This window comes from Pempheris klunzingeri, chromosome 15 (assembly GCF_042242105.1).
Source record: "Pempheris klunzingeri isolate RE-2024b chromosome 15, fPemKlu1.hap1, whole genome shotgun sequence".
NCBI classification, from domain to species: Eukaryota; Metazoa; Chordata; class Actinopteri; order Acropomatiformes; family Pempheridae; genus Pempheris; species Pempheris klunzingeri.
Window position 1 is genome coordinate 3,291,731 of NC_092026.1, and position 17,481 is coordinate 3,309,211.

At 45.5% G+C, this 17,481-nt stretch overlaps 1 protein-coding gene across 1 annotated transcript in view; it reads right to left on the reverse strand.

The window, feature by feature from the left end:
• Positions 1–16,581, reverse strand: part of c8b (complement component 8, beta polypeptide) — a 31,747-nt gene extending 15,166 nt beyond the window's left edge. Inside the window, exons 1-7 of the mRNA XM_070844785.1 lie at positions 16,512–16,581; positions 10,331–10,470; positions 7,250–7,348; positions 5,278–5,409; positions 4,324–4,443; positions 3,826–3,864; positions 1,735–1,800 (exon numbers count right to left, since the gene is read on the reverse strand). Of these exons, the coding sequence (XP_070700886.1) occupies positions 1,735–1,800; positions 3,826–3,864; positions 4,324–4,443; positions 5,278–5,409; positions 7,250–7,348; positions 10,331–10,470; positions 16,512–16,581 (666 nt within the window). The remainder of the gene's footprint in view (positions 1–1,734; positions 1,801–3,825; positions 3,865–4,323; positions 4,444–5,277; positions 5,410–7,249; positions 7,349–10,330; positions 10,471–16,511) is intronic.
• Between the last annotated feature and the right edge of the window lie 900 nt (positions 16,582–17,481).

Here is a 17,481-nt window from a genome sequence, read left to right on the forward strand (position 1 = left end):
GATTGGAGGTCGATTCAAACGTAAGTAACAGAGCAACACCTTTTTCTGTTTAGGCTGGTCATTAGGAAACAGGACCTTACAAGAACTGAAACATTTCTATCGAAACAGAATAAGCTCACTACATCAATTTCGATTTAGTCCATTATTTTAGATGTAATTTTATCTTTTGGAGCAACGGGATTATGCAAATCCTACAGCTGTTTTGTTGAATCAATTCTACTTAAATCAATATTGATTGCAAACGATGCTTGAGGATGGTTCTCGCTGGTTGTGTGAGTATTAAGAAAGCCTATTGTTATTCTAAAACAGTGTGTCTCAATCGTTTCATCTGACAATACCAAAATACCTCAGCCCTGCCCTCCTTTGTATACTTCCCTCGCATTTCTTCAAACTATATGCTCTTAATCTCGCTGCCTTTCTGTCCTATCGCTCTCTCGACTGGTTAACTTTCCGTTACGTTTTCCCCAAGTCTATTGATCTTGTTTCATTCTGAGATCAAATGGCATGGCAAGTGATTAATCTCTCTCTGCATCTTTCATCTTCAGAGGAACGCAAGATACAGAGAGGCAAAAAGAGGAGGAGGAGGAGGAGGAGGATAGAAAGGGAGGGAGGGGGTTGGATTAAACCATACGACAGGTCCCTGGAGTCCTAGCTGGTCCTTCAAATGGTCTGAAGCCAAAAGGTCAAAGTGTTGGATGTATAAAAAGGAGTCTAGTATACAGGCTTTGGGTGAACTATCCAGACAAAACAAGTGACCTTGACTCTCCTGCAGCTGTTTTAGACGCTACATCAGACATCATCTTAAGCATAAAACTGCTGCCCTTTAACTTTTAGCATCTTTAAAGTTATAATCTGTAAGACTGTCTTTTACAGTGATGGCCAGTCAGTGTGTTTAAAGTGTAATTTCCACTTTTGCTTAGCAGTGGCGGGGTCCGCCATTTCTACAGCATACGATGCAATGCGTGTAATCCACTGTCATTTTTATTTCCCTGACATCAGAGTTCAGAGGTTCAATATTAAGTTAGTGCTAACTGCTGCTGTTTCACATTAAAAGTGCTCTACTGGCAAAACACGGGGTGGCTTTTATTGTGAAGGAGCCATGGACAAAGCAAAATATTTGTGATATTTGTGATAAATGTGATTAAGAAGGTGTCTACAAATAAAGACTATTCAAGGAGGAGCAGCCACAGTGAGATGTTAGATGAAGAGTTCCAACTCTTCAGCAAGGTAACCAACTGCACTGGGTCCTGCTGTTGTGTGGAAAACTACGTGTTGATGCAATTATTGATTTACTTCTTCATAAAAACAGTGAGTTGAATATTGGTTGTGCTTGTAAGCAGATAAACCACTTGGTTTTCTATTGTAAATCTGAAAAAAGCAGCTGCTCAACAATTGCTTGCTGTGTTGAAACAACCTTGCTCTTAACCGCAGATTTTCCTAAATCAACCAGAATTCAGATCTTACGGATCATAACTCTAACATGAGCCAAACCCTTTTTAGCAGATGTCTCGGCTTCATTTGGTTTTTCCCTGAATGGCTTTTCATCTTCTGCCACATTAAAACAGAAACCTTAGTTTGATCTACCTCTGAAAAAACCCTTTCTCCAAAAAACATTCTGCACTTTGTAACTTCTTTAAGAAAGACACTATGAATTCATGTTAGTACTGTTACTATCATCATCTATCACAGGGTATGAGGAGGGGGAGAAAAGGGGGGCAATGCTTGTCTTTGTACCTGATAAACGCTCTCCTCTGACTGTGGGCCACGGAGGGGTTCGTGTCCAGCCTCAAACACTATGTACTATAGAACAGAAGTAGTGGGCAAGGCGTAGAGGTGCAGAGAATAATGAGATGGGAGGACAGAAGGAGAGGTTGGCGTATACGAGAGAGAGAGAGAGATACAACGAGGGAGCGATACATGACGAGAATACATGAAAGCACAAGGGGAGCGGGGATGGCGTCGAGTGGGAAGTGAAACGAGATCAAGAATATGGAGGGTGTAAAAAAAGTGGAGCATGGGAAAGAGGAATGGGGGAGATGAAGAGAGAAAGAAAAAAAGAGTGAGGTGGGGAGAGGAAAGAGCACAAGTATAATAGGTCAGGCAGTAGTTCAAGGCAATGTGGACGTCTTAGCTAGAGGTCTCCCTTCAACATCAGCAATGTGATGCTCCGTTGACCCGAGGGTCCGAATATTCTCTCGAGATCCATAAGTCCTCAAATCGGTCAGTATCTCCTCTTAAGGTTGACGTTAATAAATGCCTTTGTGGATCCCAAATTAAAGGAATAGTTTGACATTTCTCATATCTGTATGGTGAATATATAGCTGGAGGCAGCAGCCAATTAGCTTAGCGTTACAGCAGGAAGCAGGAAAAAAAAACAAAAAAACACAGCTGTCCTAGCTGTGGCTGTGTCCGCCGCCTGAAAACACCTCTTGTTCAGCAGTTTTGCCGTCTGGCCTGAGTTGTGCATTCATGTCTGACTGTAATGTGCCTCACATTAACGGTTCTTAGAATAAAACAGATCCACGGACTAAACTCTTCTTCTGCAATCCACTGGGGATTAAGAGACGAAGCAGCAGCAAAACAGTTGGGACAAATGACACCAACATTTATAAAACTGGGAGCTAAGGTGACATCAGCAGGTACTGTGGATGCACGCTCTCTGTCAGAGGAAATAAATAAAGTTAGAGGATGAATATTGGCTTATTATCCACCATCTAAAACTCTGTCTGGATGTTAGCTAAAGAAATGTTACCTAGAATCTGGAAATGACAGCTGGATTTAATGGGCGGAGTCGGTCTGTTAGTGTGACACTGTGTGTGAACAGCTTAACGGCGCCTTCTCGACTAACCTCGTGACAGATGAGGACGTGACCTGTAACCATGGTAACTGTACGCGAGAAAAATGACGACAGCTGCAGAAAAATGAAAATTTCACGACAAACATTTGACTAAAAGGGATTTTTGTCAAAGGATTAAGACTAAAACTAAATAAAAATCAAGTGCTAACATTAAATGTAAGCTGGGATTAAACAAATTAAGTGTAATATTAATTTAATGAGCTTTACAGATGCTGGTTTTGCCACCTTAGGAGGGAACCAGGCTAGCTGCTACTGGGCACCCGGCCCCGGCTACATATTTCCTTCGCAGACGTGAGAGTGGTATTGACCTTCTCAGCAAGAGAATAAGTGAATTTTCTGAAATGTCAAAATACTCCTTTATTCTGGCCACAGTCTGGAGTTTTGTCAACCAACATCAACACAGTCGGAAGCTGCAAATGGAATGATTTTATGCAAAACACACTTCAAGAGCAAAGAACAAAGGTGATCTGGGAGGTGGTTGGACGTACCACTGAACATTGCATTCAGAGTAAGAGTTAGTGTTGTCTGTATTCAGTGTGAGCAAACACAGAGAAAAAAAAATATCATGTTCAGCCAAATAAATGCACAGGGCAAAAAAGGGGTGGAGTGGGGGGGTAACAACCAGTCAGGTGAGGGGCATGTCTTTGGAAGAAATCAGAACACTGACACAGATCAACTTAAAAAATATGGTTTTACAACACTGCACTGGCAAATGGGAGTTGAATGGTTGAACAAAACTGCCCACTAGGATGGTCTACTGTGTATTACTGGAATGGTGGAATATCATGAATCATTAATTCAAGCAGATCAGTGACTGGAGGAGATATTTAAACTGAGGATTAATTGTTTTTTTTTTGTTGTTGTTGTTTTCAATTCCAAGCTTTGAGAGTGAAAACAGCACCAGTGAAGCTAGAAAAGCATCAAGGTCAGCAGTGTTTCTTTCCTGCTCTGTGTGCCCACAGACCTACCTGGTAAACTGGATCGTCCACTTCGTCCTCCAGGATGGTCTGAGCAGAGGTGGGACAGAGGGCAGACGACACATGTTGTTTTTCATCAAGAAGACAGAGCAGCTGAGTTTAGAGTCTCATTAGAAAATACACAGAGGAAGGATGGAAAACAATTCAGTCTGTCTTTTCTCTGCAAGCAAGCATAATTACGGACCGACTAGTGCTGAGCTTTATAATGAAACTGTGATTTGGAGTATCACAGGAAAAACCGGCGCGTATATTTCCTGTCACACGTGCAGGACTCTTGCATCTAAACCTGTTGCGTTTCTATTGCATTTAGATCGTCAACACAGAAATGGTGCAGACAAACACAGTCTGTGATGCACTTCAGAGGAAGCTTGAAAGTGTTTAGACTACTGCGTGTGAATGAATTTCTGGCTGAGATATAATGTGTGATCTCGCCTCCAAATGGGAAAATGAAACTGAGAAAAAGGCAGAAACGTGCTCCGAGCGTCCTACCTGGTAGACCGCCTGCTCACACTGTTTGTCCTTCTGGGCCTTCTTCTCCATCTCCTCCCGCTGTTTAATGTCGTAGATGAGCGTGAAGAGGTCGCGCAGGTCGATAATGAGAGGCTCCGCCTGGATGAGGGAAGTGGGGAGAGAGGGAAGATGAGGATGCGGAGCATTAAGGAATGGAATTAAGGAGAAGAGGTTTGCGGCGGACGGGAGGGAAATTTAGCAGAACGGATAAAGAGCGGAAAATAGATGCAAGGAGAGGAGTGTAGCAAGGATATGCAGAATGGAAAAGACCAATTAAGAGCAGCGTAAAGAGGCCAGAGAGAAGAGCAGGTGCAGATGAAAACATGGATAATCCACAGAACACAAGAGGAGCAGAAGGGCAGGGAGGAGGAGGGTGAGAAATGTCAGGATGACACCAGTTAATTCTCTGAAATCTGATTCCTAAGCTGAGTATTGTGAGATAATTAAAGACAAGGTCAGTAGTATCTGCTTGTTTACTTGGCGTCTGCTCAGCTACTGTACTGCTGTAACACAGCCAACTTGCCGACTGGCCAATCTAATTTAATAGAAGCTAGAGGTGACCAGGAGTTGCATGGCATTAGGCCGGCTTCCTTGACCGCGCAGTGGAGTTAACACCGAGCATAAGGCACTTTCCTGCATGGCAGCGATCGAGGCTTCGGTTGTCATGAAACAAACATGAGTACAAAGCTGCAGACTTGAACATAAGTCAGATCTGACTGACTTCAGACTTGACGGGAGACTTGAAAGCAAAACATCTATATCTTGAATCCTGACCAAAAGCCTATTTTCATCTGTAAACAAAAAAAGGGGCACATGGCTCCAACATTTAAATGTTCACATTTCATTTTGGTGGTTCGGAGATTTTAAAAAAACGTGGACTTGAATTGTTATTTTCTTGTGAGCGCTTGTTGAGCAGACAGGAGAATTACTCACCGACTGTGCGGTCTTGATGGCCACAAACCTGTGATGGCCCTCCTTCCCGCAGACATAGCCAAAGGCCCGGTGGTCCCTGGTGTCCTTGGCAATGTAGCTGATCTCGTGGACTGAGTGGTGATGCAGGAGCACCTACGTGGCAGAAAGATGGAAGTGTTAAACCAACGTGAGATAGAACAATACCACTATCTGCCTCCCTCTGCCTGAAGATGCAAAATGTGAAGCATGAGCTTGTTTCATATGAAAGTACAAGTAGTGTACACTGTGTTGGCAGGAAAAGTAGGTCAACCCTACTTTAAACATCTTTGCATAATGTTGAGCCAAATGCAACCAACCAACTCAGAGTGAGCCTCTAACAGAGGGAGGAGAGAGGCTGTTTAAGTCTCCATACTATAGAGATGCTAGCTACTATAGAAGGTGCTCTGTCTTCAAGAGCCTCTCCGTCCACGAGTCTTAATTTATGTCCAGCTTTGATATCAGCGGGGTCTCAAGGTCTGTGACTCTGGTGACTGAAACACTGTGTGATGTACTCACAGCGGCGCTGACTGATTTGCCGCTCTGAAATACCAGACGAGAACAGAAATCAAAAAGCTCACATGACACACACACACACACACGGCACACACCCATATACAGTAAACAGTCCTTCAGCTGTCGCTCAGGCACACCCACCTGCCGCTCCACTATCAGCAGGCGTAAGCTCAGGCACTTGGGAGGAGCTTTCATTAGAATATTAGCTGATATTCAGCGGGGAGCGTCGCTGGGAACGCCTCAGATTAATGTGAAATACAAAACTAATAGGACTAGTGTACGCGATTCGGCTGAGAATCATGTCAGCTTTACATAAAGTATTCCCATCTAAATGCTGGCTGACGCCGCCTGCGCTGGAGTGATCCCCTCTTCCCCCCATAATAACTCACGATGGATATTAAGTGTGGAGGGTTATTTACTGCCAGTAATCAGTAAATAAAATGAAGAGCATTAGGGGGCATGATTTCCAAAACAACAAATGAGCTTGTCAAGAGCTGGTGAGCTGGTTGGATGTGGCGGGAGGCTTAATGTTCTTTTTCATTACAGGCGAAAGCCGCGGCACCATCACCTACCGGCCCTATTAGAAAGAGATATTATCAAAAATGGGTGTTTTTGGGGCAGATTGACGGTCGGCGGTGGGGCGGGGGTCGGCAGCCGCGGGACAGACGCTGCTGTATAATTATCAGGTTAGAGCTAATGACAGCTGAGGTGGAGCCGTGGTGTAATTAGCATTAGCGCCAATGATCATTAAGGGGTGGAACTGAGTGCTAATTATCGGTTTGCGCTGATGAGCAGAGTGGGCCTATCTAGCCAACACTACGCCCCAGGACGGGGGAGAACAGAGCCCCTCGATCATCCTGTAATGGAACAGCAGGCTTCTGAGTCCGCCAGGGGGATGAAAGCCAGGATGGAGGCGGAAACAGCCCGTCTCATAACATCACCATAACATTGCTCACTCTGCTATCATTAGCAGGCAGACACGGCCTGAGTGATCTTAAGTGGGTCCTGCAGCATACCCCTGATCTTACTAGGCTATGTGTTAAACCAGTTTACTCAGGGTCAAATATTAAATGCAAGACCTGTAATTTGATGCTGTCAAGTTCAATTTGCATGAGCTAAAGGGCAAACTGTCCCGTGGAAAGCATGTTACTGCTTCTTTTGCATTGAGAGAATTTGGGTTCTTGCAAACGGCGGCGGTGAAAATGATTGATTTTATTTCCGCACAGCCTTGTGAATCATCTTCCTTCTGCTCAGGTATTGCAGTCATACTGATATGTCAACCGTGCCAGCCAGCCTTACAAGATGGCGGCCCTGGCAGTGAACTGAACCGTGCGAGCGTCTGCCCTCTGGATGTCCTATACTGTAGGTTCACAGTGCAGCAGCTGGCAGTGGTCTCTCGGTGCAGCCCTGCCACGGGCCCGCTCGCTGACATGCTACTCACCCCTGATCTTTCACAGTAAATCTTGATGCCGCCGAAAGAGACCGTCAAGAAGACTCTCTGCTTGTGCTCCCCTTTGGAACGTGCTGAGGAAGCCATTCCCTGCAGGAGATTAAAAGAAACGACATGAGGAGATGAAAGGATGTGAGCTCAGCATGAAAGACAGTGAGCCTTCTCCTCTTCCGACTCAGGTGAGTGTGACAGTGGGAGATGGGGGTGAGGGGACTGGGGGTTGGGGTGACAGGAGTTACATAAGGTGTGATAGGACAGAATGTTCTTTCATGTGCCTTTTCTTGAAGCTTCACTCTCAGAGGAATTCACACATTGACTTGTGCAGTGAGACTTGTTATTATTGTGGCCTTTTTTCCTAAGCCTCTTTTATTTTCCCTCCCTTCTCTTGAAGTAGGTCTACTGCACTTCAACGTGACACACAGGAGTGTTAGCTAACAACAATAAGGTGAGATTTGCTGACAGAATGGATCGCGCTGCTGACCGACCGGCTCGCACAACTGCACATAGTGCTGACTGTACAGCCAATCCAGCCTTTGAAGTGCGTTTTCCCATGGATCTCTGCAGCTCCTTTCTCTTACATTCTCAACTCTGATAAAGAAAACAATTAACATTTTCACCGTGCTCCTTTTGATGCAACCTGTGTGCTTGACATGTCTTTCATAGAACAAAGCCTGCGAGACAAGGAAAGAGAAAAGAAGGGAACAGAAGAGAGGCGATAAGAGGAGAAGGAAGACCTGTCTGCTGTGCTGAATACCTCCGACAAAACTGCTCGCCCAGTAATGTCAGCGAGCGGCGGACCTCTTCTATACACCAGCTACCCTCCACGGCAGATTTTTTCTATCAGAGCTTTGTTAATATATAAAACTCAGGCCATTGCACGTTGCATTAATCACCATCCGCCTCTGTGTCTGCAGGGAGACGTTAAAGAAAACCATCCATCCATCGTTACATACATAACTGTACACTCACTTAAGAGAAGGAGGAGCCGAAGGGATAAAAGAGAGAACAAGCAACAGGGATAAGGAAGACAAAAAGAGGCAGGCGGGAGAGTCGATGGATGTTGTCAATCAGCCATCGGCTTCTCCATTTGGTGGATTAGTCCTCAAGGCAGCAAGAGGCAGCTCGATAGAGACCCCGCCCCCTCCTCTATCCCCTGTCCAGATAATAGCAGGTCTATATCGACTGCTCCATTGACTGTAGCTGGTTGGCGACTACTGGAGTCACATGGAGGGCACTGCTGAAATGTCAGATCAAGGCAGGGAAAAAGTTGTTTTATTGGTCATATCACTTGGAATGGATATGGGCAATGAGAGGCTTTACCTTCTGGCTATACTGCTCCTCTCATGGGACCTCCCACACATTTTAAGCTCCAGCAAAGTCTGTGAGAACACACTTGAAAAGCCAATGCATATACGTCCTTTTGGAGGAGGGTTTATCTCGTAGCCACCTACTGCAAAGACGTGCTACTTTTTCTCCCCCAACAAAGACAGTGGTAAGTGTTTCCTGCCTTTTACTTTAGAGCCAGTAAATGCATCTGGCATTTAAGAGGATGCAGAATAAACTTTAGAGAAGAGCAAGCAAGCCATTTCTGAGTCATTTATAATGATAATTGGGCCTTTGTTGAACAGCAATTGTCCAATCATAGCTTTACTCATTGTTATACTTGGCTTTTAAGAAGATTAGATAATGGTGACAGTAGCGACCTAACTCTGCGTTACCTCAAAGGTCAGAGGCATTTCAAACGGCATGACTTAGCGGGCTCACAGGTTATGTCCCATTCACAACAAGCACATCTGCTGTGTACCTATTGGTCTTGGATGCTGCCACATCACTGTGGGCTAATATTAGCAGCAGTTGCTCTATTGGATTTGGAGAATTTTACACTCCAGCAGCCTCAGCCAAACTCGTTATCTGAGATAAGTTCACGTTTGCCAAACACATTAGTCCTTCGTCCAAGTGAAACCTGGAAAAATGGAACAAACTAGCATAAATCTTGCATGCTCAAGAACCGTGTAGAAGATAATCAGCCAATCGGGGGTTACGCTAGAATGAAACGACCATCTGAGCTCACATTTCCCCTTTATAATTTCACCAGCTTGACGCCGCAGAACACGAGCAGTCGGTCATTTCAGCTGACGAAATTGACAGTTGCCACCTAGAAATGAGAAGCCTGCTTTTGTCTACTACTATCTGATGTCAAGGATGCATTGTTGAAGTGGATAAACTGGCCCTGCCGTCGTTAAAAATGTGCGAGAACGTTTGACGTGTTTTGGCACCGCAACAATACTTCAAAAATAAGTTGAAGGATCCTCAACCGTTTCATCCACCATCACTAGTATTCAGAGTTTTCCCTACTTTGTAACATACTGTAGGGCTCAATTTGACCTAATTTACTTGCAACATCCTGTAAAGAACACTGGCTAAAATATTATCTGGGTCACATTATCACAGTTTGCATATGTGCTACGAGTACAACACCATGGACTTTGTTGTAAAAATAGAAGGCTGTGACTGACATGAGAAGACATACAAGTGGCAGACAAATTGGGAAGACGGGGAAGGGGGGTGGTGGTGGTTAATGTTCTTGCAGTAACATGCTAAGAAGTGAAAATTTCCTACTTAAGTGACATACTGCTTTAAGCCTCTCAGAGCAGTGAGCCAGTTTGCCTCCAAGGTCACAAAAAGCTGTATGAATATATGCGGAGAGGTTTGAGCGACGCTAAAAATACAGCAGCCTATTAGAGGGAGAATAAAACTCACAGCTGCCAACAGTTTGCAAAAGATGTAAAGCCGACCTTACAGTAGGTTTTTTCTGCACGACAAAGAGCGGTGGGAGAACACGGTCGGACTATTATTTGTTCCGTCTGGTCAGTTCTTTCCAGAGCTTCAGTGAGTCATACACAGGACGAGACAGCTCCCATGACTCACTCAACAGGCAATACAGACATGCACAAGCATGCCTTTTCCAAATCTGACTGCGATGAGTGAGGAGGCTCTGTGATGTCCCCACAGACACACACACACACACACACACAAACACACACACGTTTACAGACACACAGAAGTCTGCACCTTCAGCTTCATCATGGAGTCCTGGCACAGCTTGTCCCCGCGTGCCGCTGTCACCTCATCAATCCCGATCAGCTTGGCCTTGTAGCGCACGCCATCTCCACGGAAACGCTTAATAAGCCCCGCCTCACTGCGGTCCTGACCTGCAGAGGGGGAGAAGTGTGGGGGGGGGGAGAGAGAGAAAGACAGAGAGGACGAGAAATGAGGAGGAGAAAATGAAAGCGAGCGATTACAGGAAACAAGGATGTGTGAGCTCAACTGAATCCTACAACTTTAATATTGTGCCCTGCTCGAGGTATAGAGACTACTGTGTGTGTGTGTGTGTGTGTGTGTGTGTGTGTGTGTGTGTGTGTGTGTTTGTGTGCGAGTCGGCTGCTTCCATAAATATTTATGGAATAGGAAATGCAGAATGAATAGCAAATTAGCAGCAGCCAGCAAGATTGAGAGAAAATTGAACTTGAAATTGAAAATGAAGTTGGATAAAGCCTGTGGACTAAATGAAAAAATAACTTGAACACTGACAGCACTTGACCGTCGCATATTGAAGAGCATTGTGGGGCACCCACACTGACAGCTCGGGTGGAAGGTGACGGGGTGGCTGGGTGTGGGGGTGCTCATTCCTACGCCTCACCCACGCTGATAGTTCCCATGGGTGCTATTGGTGGTGACAAACCAGCTTGAATAGCCGCTATTGAGGGGAATCATCTCGGTCTATTGCTCACCCACAATCCACCAGGCCCTCCCTGGGTGATGGATGTCGGGTGGTGGGATGGTGGTGTGAGACAGGGGGGCATTTGCAAATGTGTGTCTGGATGGCCTCGGGCTTTACACTCCCCTCCCTCCTCCCTCCTCCCTCCCATCCCTGTTGCTGATTATTCTGTCTGTCAATCTCCGCAGCTGCCCTGACACCACCTTGACGCCGACACCTTTCTCATTTTGTCTCTGTGCTGTCTGCCTTCGTGCTGCTTTGATTATGAGGGTGCAAGCCTCCAGCGCCGTCTCGTGCGTCTACAATGTATAAACCATCACCTTCTAACCTGTACAGGGTTTGTCAGCCGCAAAAGACTCCCGCCCACCGCATTCACACAAAGAGATAGTAGGATTTCAGAATGAAGGTCACCGGCACCTTGGAGAATTTCACAGTTTTTCAGGCCCCTTGCTCACCCAATTCTAGGTCATGAGCCTGTACAGTGCTTCAGTTAACGGCACATTTAAGTGGCTGGCTAGCCTGTGCACGACAAGAGAACAAGATATGATAACCCGAACAACGAACTGAAGAAGTGGCTGCACTCAAAGATTGCACTACACCAAACTGACCATATTCCACCCACAATCGCACAGTATTGCCATCCACACTACACCCACCCACCCACCCATCCCTGCAATTTCCAAGGAGAAATTAGAAATATAGAAAAAGAGCAAATTAACTGGCTTGTGAAAAATGGGAGGAAAAGCGTCTAAATGCAAGCGCTTGTCTTGGCTACGCACACCCTCTCACTAATTCATGAGGGCACAATTCTCTAAAGGGGGGGAGGGCTTGACGATATTAAAGTCATTAAAGTCTCTAAGCAAGTGAATGTCAAATCTGGGTCTAATTCAGACTTGTTCCTCTGCCAGGGGATAATGGCTCTTATATACAGCCACAGCGTACCTCTGAACGTTAACCAGACGCAGCCTGGCAAGCACACAGGAATGAACGTTCCCACTTTGATGGCGAACGCACTACAAAAGACAAAGTGTAGACATTGCTGTGTTTGCGCTTTCGGTTAAACCCTACAGGACAGATTCAAGGGAGGGTGGACTCCTAATTATCGCTGTACATGATTCAAACCATCCCTCATACGGCAACCGTAGCCCGTTCATACAGTATTATGCATTCCATCCTGATTTTACTGACTCATACACTCTGTAATGTAATGTAAAATGCATGCTGCTCCAGATGCATTTTTAAACACGATCGGTCCAATTCAGTGCGGCTCTCTCAGATGAGCTTTAACCAGATGTTCTGTGCCATTTGTTTCTTTACATACAGCGTGCTATTTCCCCCCCTAATAACACTTCAGGAGAGATTTAGAGAGGTTTATGCGCAGATCCTCAAAAAAAAGTAGGCCTTGCATACCGAATGAGAGTCTTGACACAGTGGCATAACTCGTACGCTACGTGCTCTGGGTTCAGATCAAGACAAGCGAGTGTGCTGTATTTGAAAACTAAAGAGCTGTGGGGCATGCTGTTTCATGTTGTTACACACTGTAAGGAAGGAGAAGAGAGAGGAGAGGGAGAAGGTGTGTGTGTGTGTGTGTGTGTGTGTATGACACATATTACTATGGCTTTCTGGATTTACAATTACCCAAGGTTGAATGGTCTTAACAATATTTCTGGCCCATAAGTCCGATGCTCATAATTTGTCTGACAGAGGGCTGCCTAAAGCATCGTCTACTGTTAGTCTGCCTCTGCGTCTAGCGTATCCTACACATGGGACAACATGCCTGCCATTTGGGAGTCCTGGTGGTCTGAGATGAAGGCATCCTGGGTTACAATCCAGCCTGGGACCCGTCTCGCATCTAACATTCCCCGTTGCCCTCATTTCGAAACGATCTACTAACAACTTAAATGCCTCAAAATAGCCAAATCTTCAAAATGGAGCTGAGATTTAGCAGCCAGGGCACCAGAAGGCCTCAAATCAAACGCTACTATGCCCACCTGACACACAGGCCATGCACCGGGACCATGGAGAGAACAATTACTGTTTGCCCTGCTCCATACTGTTTCAGGGCTTGTCTCAGTCTCACAGTGTTGCTTCCTCCTCCTTGCCGCACTAGAATGGGGACAGTGAAGGGACAGATGGCAACAGATGGAGAGTCAGAAGTGCCCCTCCAGATATAAGGAGTTGGCAACAAGAAACTTTTTGTTGGGGGATCTGGGCATCGAGGCAGCTTAACCTTTGATCCTTTCTGAGTCTGTATCCGTGTCTGCCTGTCTCTTCCCGTCAACGTCCCTGCCTGCTAGTAGGCCACACGCGCCATCCATTGAGCTATAATGAGAGTTTACGGCGATGCCTACTGAGTCATGCACAATGATAGCCATTATTTCGTGCATCTCTGCACGGGACATTGGACGTCCCCAAAATGAAAACACTAGGTATGTCCTATTAGTGCAGGGGGCTGATGACTTTAAGCAGCAGTAAAGAGAATGGATGTCTGAGGAAGGCAAATCTGTCCCCGCCATCTGCCTCCCCCATGTGCACAAAATAACTTTCATAAGCCTCAGCAAACACACAGATACACATTTACAAACATTAACAGCAGCACGTGTTCCCTCGTACAACCCGCACTGATGTGGAAATTCCCCTGCCCAACTTTGGTATTAAACACAAGACTGAGGTTTTGGTTTAACGACTGATCGTTAAAGCAGTTACAGAGTTAATGAGGGGTACTGTGCACATCATCAATGCGGTGGATAGACCATTGAATCACTGTAGAGTTACACGTATTGATGTGTGCAGCAGGGTGGTGATCACTCGTTTGCTCCACAATGCCACTATCACATTCGTGACGAGGCGGTGCGATGAGCGTCCAGATAACCGTACCAGCAGATGATTTGGTCAAATGTGGAAGAGTAGTGTTTGAACAGGTTGAAATGGTTGGTATTTGTACTGCCTCCTACAATCATTCCAATGTCACACATTCAGTAAGAGAGGTGACTGGTGATTTAATCAGTTGTTTGCCTCTCCGCCTCTATCTGTCTGTTTGCTGCGTCTCCATCCTTTTCTCCTCTTTCTCAAAGTCCCCTTGTCCTCTATTTCTTGTCTCTCTTTTTGAAAATGAATCATTTTTGTGCACAGATTACAGCGGGAGAGCAACAGTTGCTATGGAGATACAGTAAAGTCATGCATGTAAAGCAATTCTGTTGATGGATAGAGGGGAGCCTCCGCTTTGCCAGGGCAGTCAGAGGTTGCTGCATTTGGTTTTTCCAAATGGTTTTGCAAGGAATGACAACCAACGATGAATTTATCCCGCTAACGTATGTCTGCGTAGCCTTCAAAAAACAGAACTGGGTAAATTATTACAATAGAGTGGGAGATTCAACAACATCACAGTTATTAATCCAATAACACTTTGACATTTTATGGGAAAAGACTAGATCTTTCTTCTGCATCGGTTAAAGTGGCAGGTTTCCGGCAAACATGATGTTTCTCAAACGCTAAATGCCTTGTTCGCTTCGTCCCTTCGCACCTGCAACGCTCCCGAATCCATGACACAGTCACACAGTCAGACCCACACTAATGGGACATTCTTCAGACTATGGCGCCCAGAGCAACAGGAAATCACTGGTTTAAGTTAGCGACTGATGGTTAGCAGTTACCGCAAACTTTGGTTTGCTGCATATTAAATAATGTAATTCAACTCAGTACTTCAACGTTGCAGGAAATATTTATCTTTCTTGGCTAGTGTTGGGGGGGAAGACAGCTCTTACATTTGTGCATTAAATATAAAGCTGATGCCCGGAGAGGATTATCTTAGATTAGCATGAAGACTGAAAGCAGGGCGAAACAGCCCGTCTGACCCCGTTGAAACAGGAACACCAAAGCTCACAAGTAAACATCTTGTATCTTGTTTTGTTTAATTCATCAAGTCTCCACAGTGAAGACGAGACTTCGGTCCACTTCTCTTTCTAAATGACTTCCTTCCAGCTCTCTTTAATGAACTATAATGGTGCAAAGGGGGGACATGCTCCTTCATAGCAATGAATATTGGCTCTTGTTAATACCACACACACCATCTTACTGCTGTAAATACTACACTGTTTACTCCCCTTTGAGTAACGTTTGCTAAAAACCACAGCTTCCTGCTGATTTAAGATTTTTTTTAGGCTGTTTCAAAAATGAATTTTGTGACCGATTTCGAAAAACATTAACATCTTCATGAGGAACAGGTTTGTGGCTTGAGTGTAACAGACAGGGGAAGGAAGTCAGAGAGTACTGAGGAAACAAATTCACACGTTTGGTTCTAGAGTTTCATGGGAACAGTTGATAAAATGATGCCAACCTTATTCTTTAAATCACATGAATGTCCTCTGTTGTTTTCCAGTGTTTGGCCTAAATATATGTCATCAACCTGATCCTCAGTCGTGTCCTTCACCTGGCCCTAGCCTGCCTCCGCTAGCTGTGCTGCCTGACAGCCTGCATGCATTTACGTTGCCCCATTACCATTTATATGGATCTGAATAGCATCTTTGCTGATTGTGACAATGGACCCTGCAGCACACGTGATTACCATGGTAAAATCAGGGCCTGATAGCCCGTGCTGATAGCCCCTCCGATGAGCCGCACGGCCACGTGTGTAATAGCTCCCTCGCTCTCCTCTCCCCCCTCCACTTAACTCAAATCAATGGGCCCTCCTCCTGCTCAACCATTTATCTGAGCGAGCCGACAGGGCCAGTGAAACAGCCACAGAGGACCTGGCCCCGCGGCCTCGCTACAGCCAGATTTACTGGACTAGCTGGAGTGGCTTTATCCCCTGGATGGAAAAATGAGAAAAAAATGAAGGATGAAGAGAGGAAGAGCAAAATGAGAAAGCCTCCTCTTCTTGCTCACTTCCTCCCCCCCCCCCTTCCCTGTGAATCTCTCTTTTTCTACCTCTCTATTTGCTCTTCTTTCGTCCTCGCAGCCAATTCAATCCCATTTCAATCTCCCAGTGAACGTTCGGAGAATGCCTCGTCCTATTGCATCACTTATTCTGTTCATCAAAGCGACAGGGTGTGAATTACCCTGTCCATGACACCTAAATCATGGCGCTACCAAACCCTGGGGCTACAGGGAATAGCTGTTACTACATCTGGATCCCTGGGATGAGACAGGGAGCCTCTCGGCGGACTTGACTGGGTGAAGCTTCTCCTCGTGTATCCAGCATTATTTAGCTCCATCCAAACATGACTTAAGGTTATGTTCACTGCCTGCCAAACATGAGAAAGCTGCCAGTTTTCTATCTCCTCCTGAATCCCTTAACTACGTGTTTCTGTCATCTTTTGAGTGCTTTTCTCTCAAGCTCAGACTTTTATCTCAATCTACAAAATTACAGACACTGCAGGAACCTAAAATTTTACATGCATCTGCATTACAGAATGGTCGTACATATGCACTAGTGTGGCAGAGATGAGAGAGTTCGATAAGTAGAATCCCACGCACCTTTGATCCTCCTCGACTCCTTTCGCTGGCTGGTTTTGACACCCGGCTGGAGCTCGGCCTCCGCTGACATCCTCCACTGCTGAGTCCCTTCTCCTGCTCACAGCAGATCCACCATGGGTTAGCAGCACACTAGCTAATCCTCCCAACTCTCAGTGTCCAATTCCCCCCACTCCAATCTTTCTCACAGTCGCTCTTTGGTGGAGAAAATCCTGTTCAAATCCATGATGAGATGTCTGGTACTCCTCAATAAATGAAGACCCAGCATTGATAAATGTGCTCCGTCACTGTTGGCCCATGGTGTGCGAGTACCTCTAAACAACACATGAAAAGGTGATTGAATAATGAGCCGGGGGATCCTCTCGAGAGCAGCTTCAGATCAGATTTGACATCTTCTGGAGTGTACCTGAGATCTCTCTGTGAAGGTCAAGTATCACATGGTCCGCTGGTGCTCTTTTCTGAGGGTCCACCTATTACTACGGAGTCATTTCCCCCAGGGGAGACTGCAGCATTGATTGAATGAAATATTGTTCTTCAGCGTAGGTCAGGAGCGGATATTATTCTTTGGCAGAGTACTTCAGATGCAGTCCGACAGCCCATCACAGTCACTGGCTCCGAGCACTGCATGGCAAGGAGACAGGGATGGCAGTTAATGTTACGCCGTAGGTGGTTAAAAATTATAATGACAAACACATGCCCCTTGATCACTCATTACAGCATTAATTTAACGTACAAAGTGGCAGGCACCAATTTAGCAAATCAACAAAGATGTTATTATCTCTTCTGGATCATCAATCCTTAATGAGAGTGCAGCAAATGCGTGCTGCGCAGCGCCGACCCTTGAAGGAGACCTGTGGCGAAATATTTGACACTGTTGTTTAATGTACTGCTTGGGAGTAAATATAGAACATTAAAGCATGACCGATGCTTCTGTGCACGCGAAGCAAATTTTAAGAAGATGGATTGTAAATGC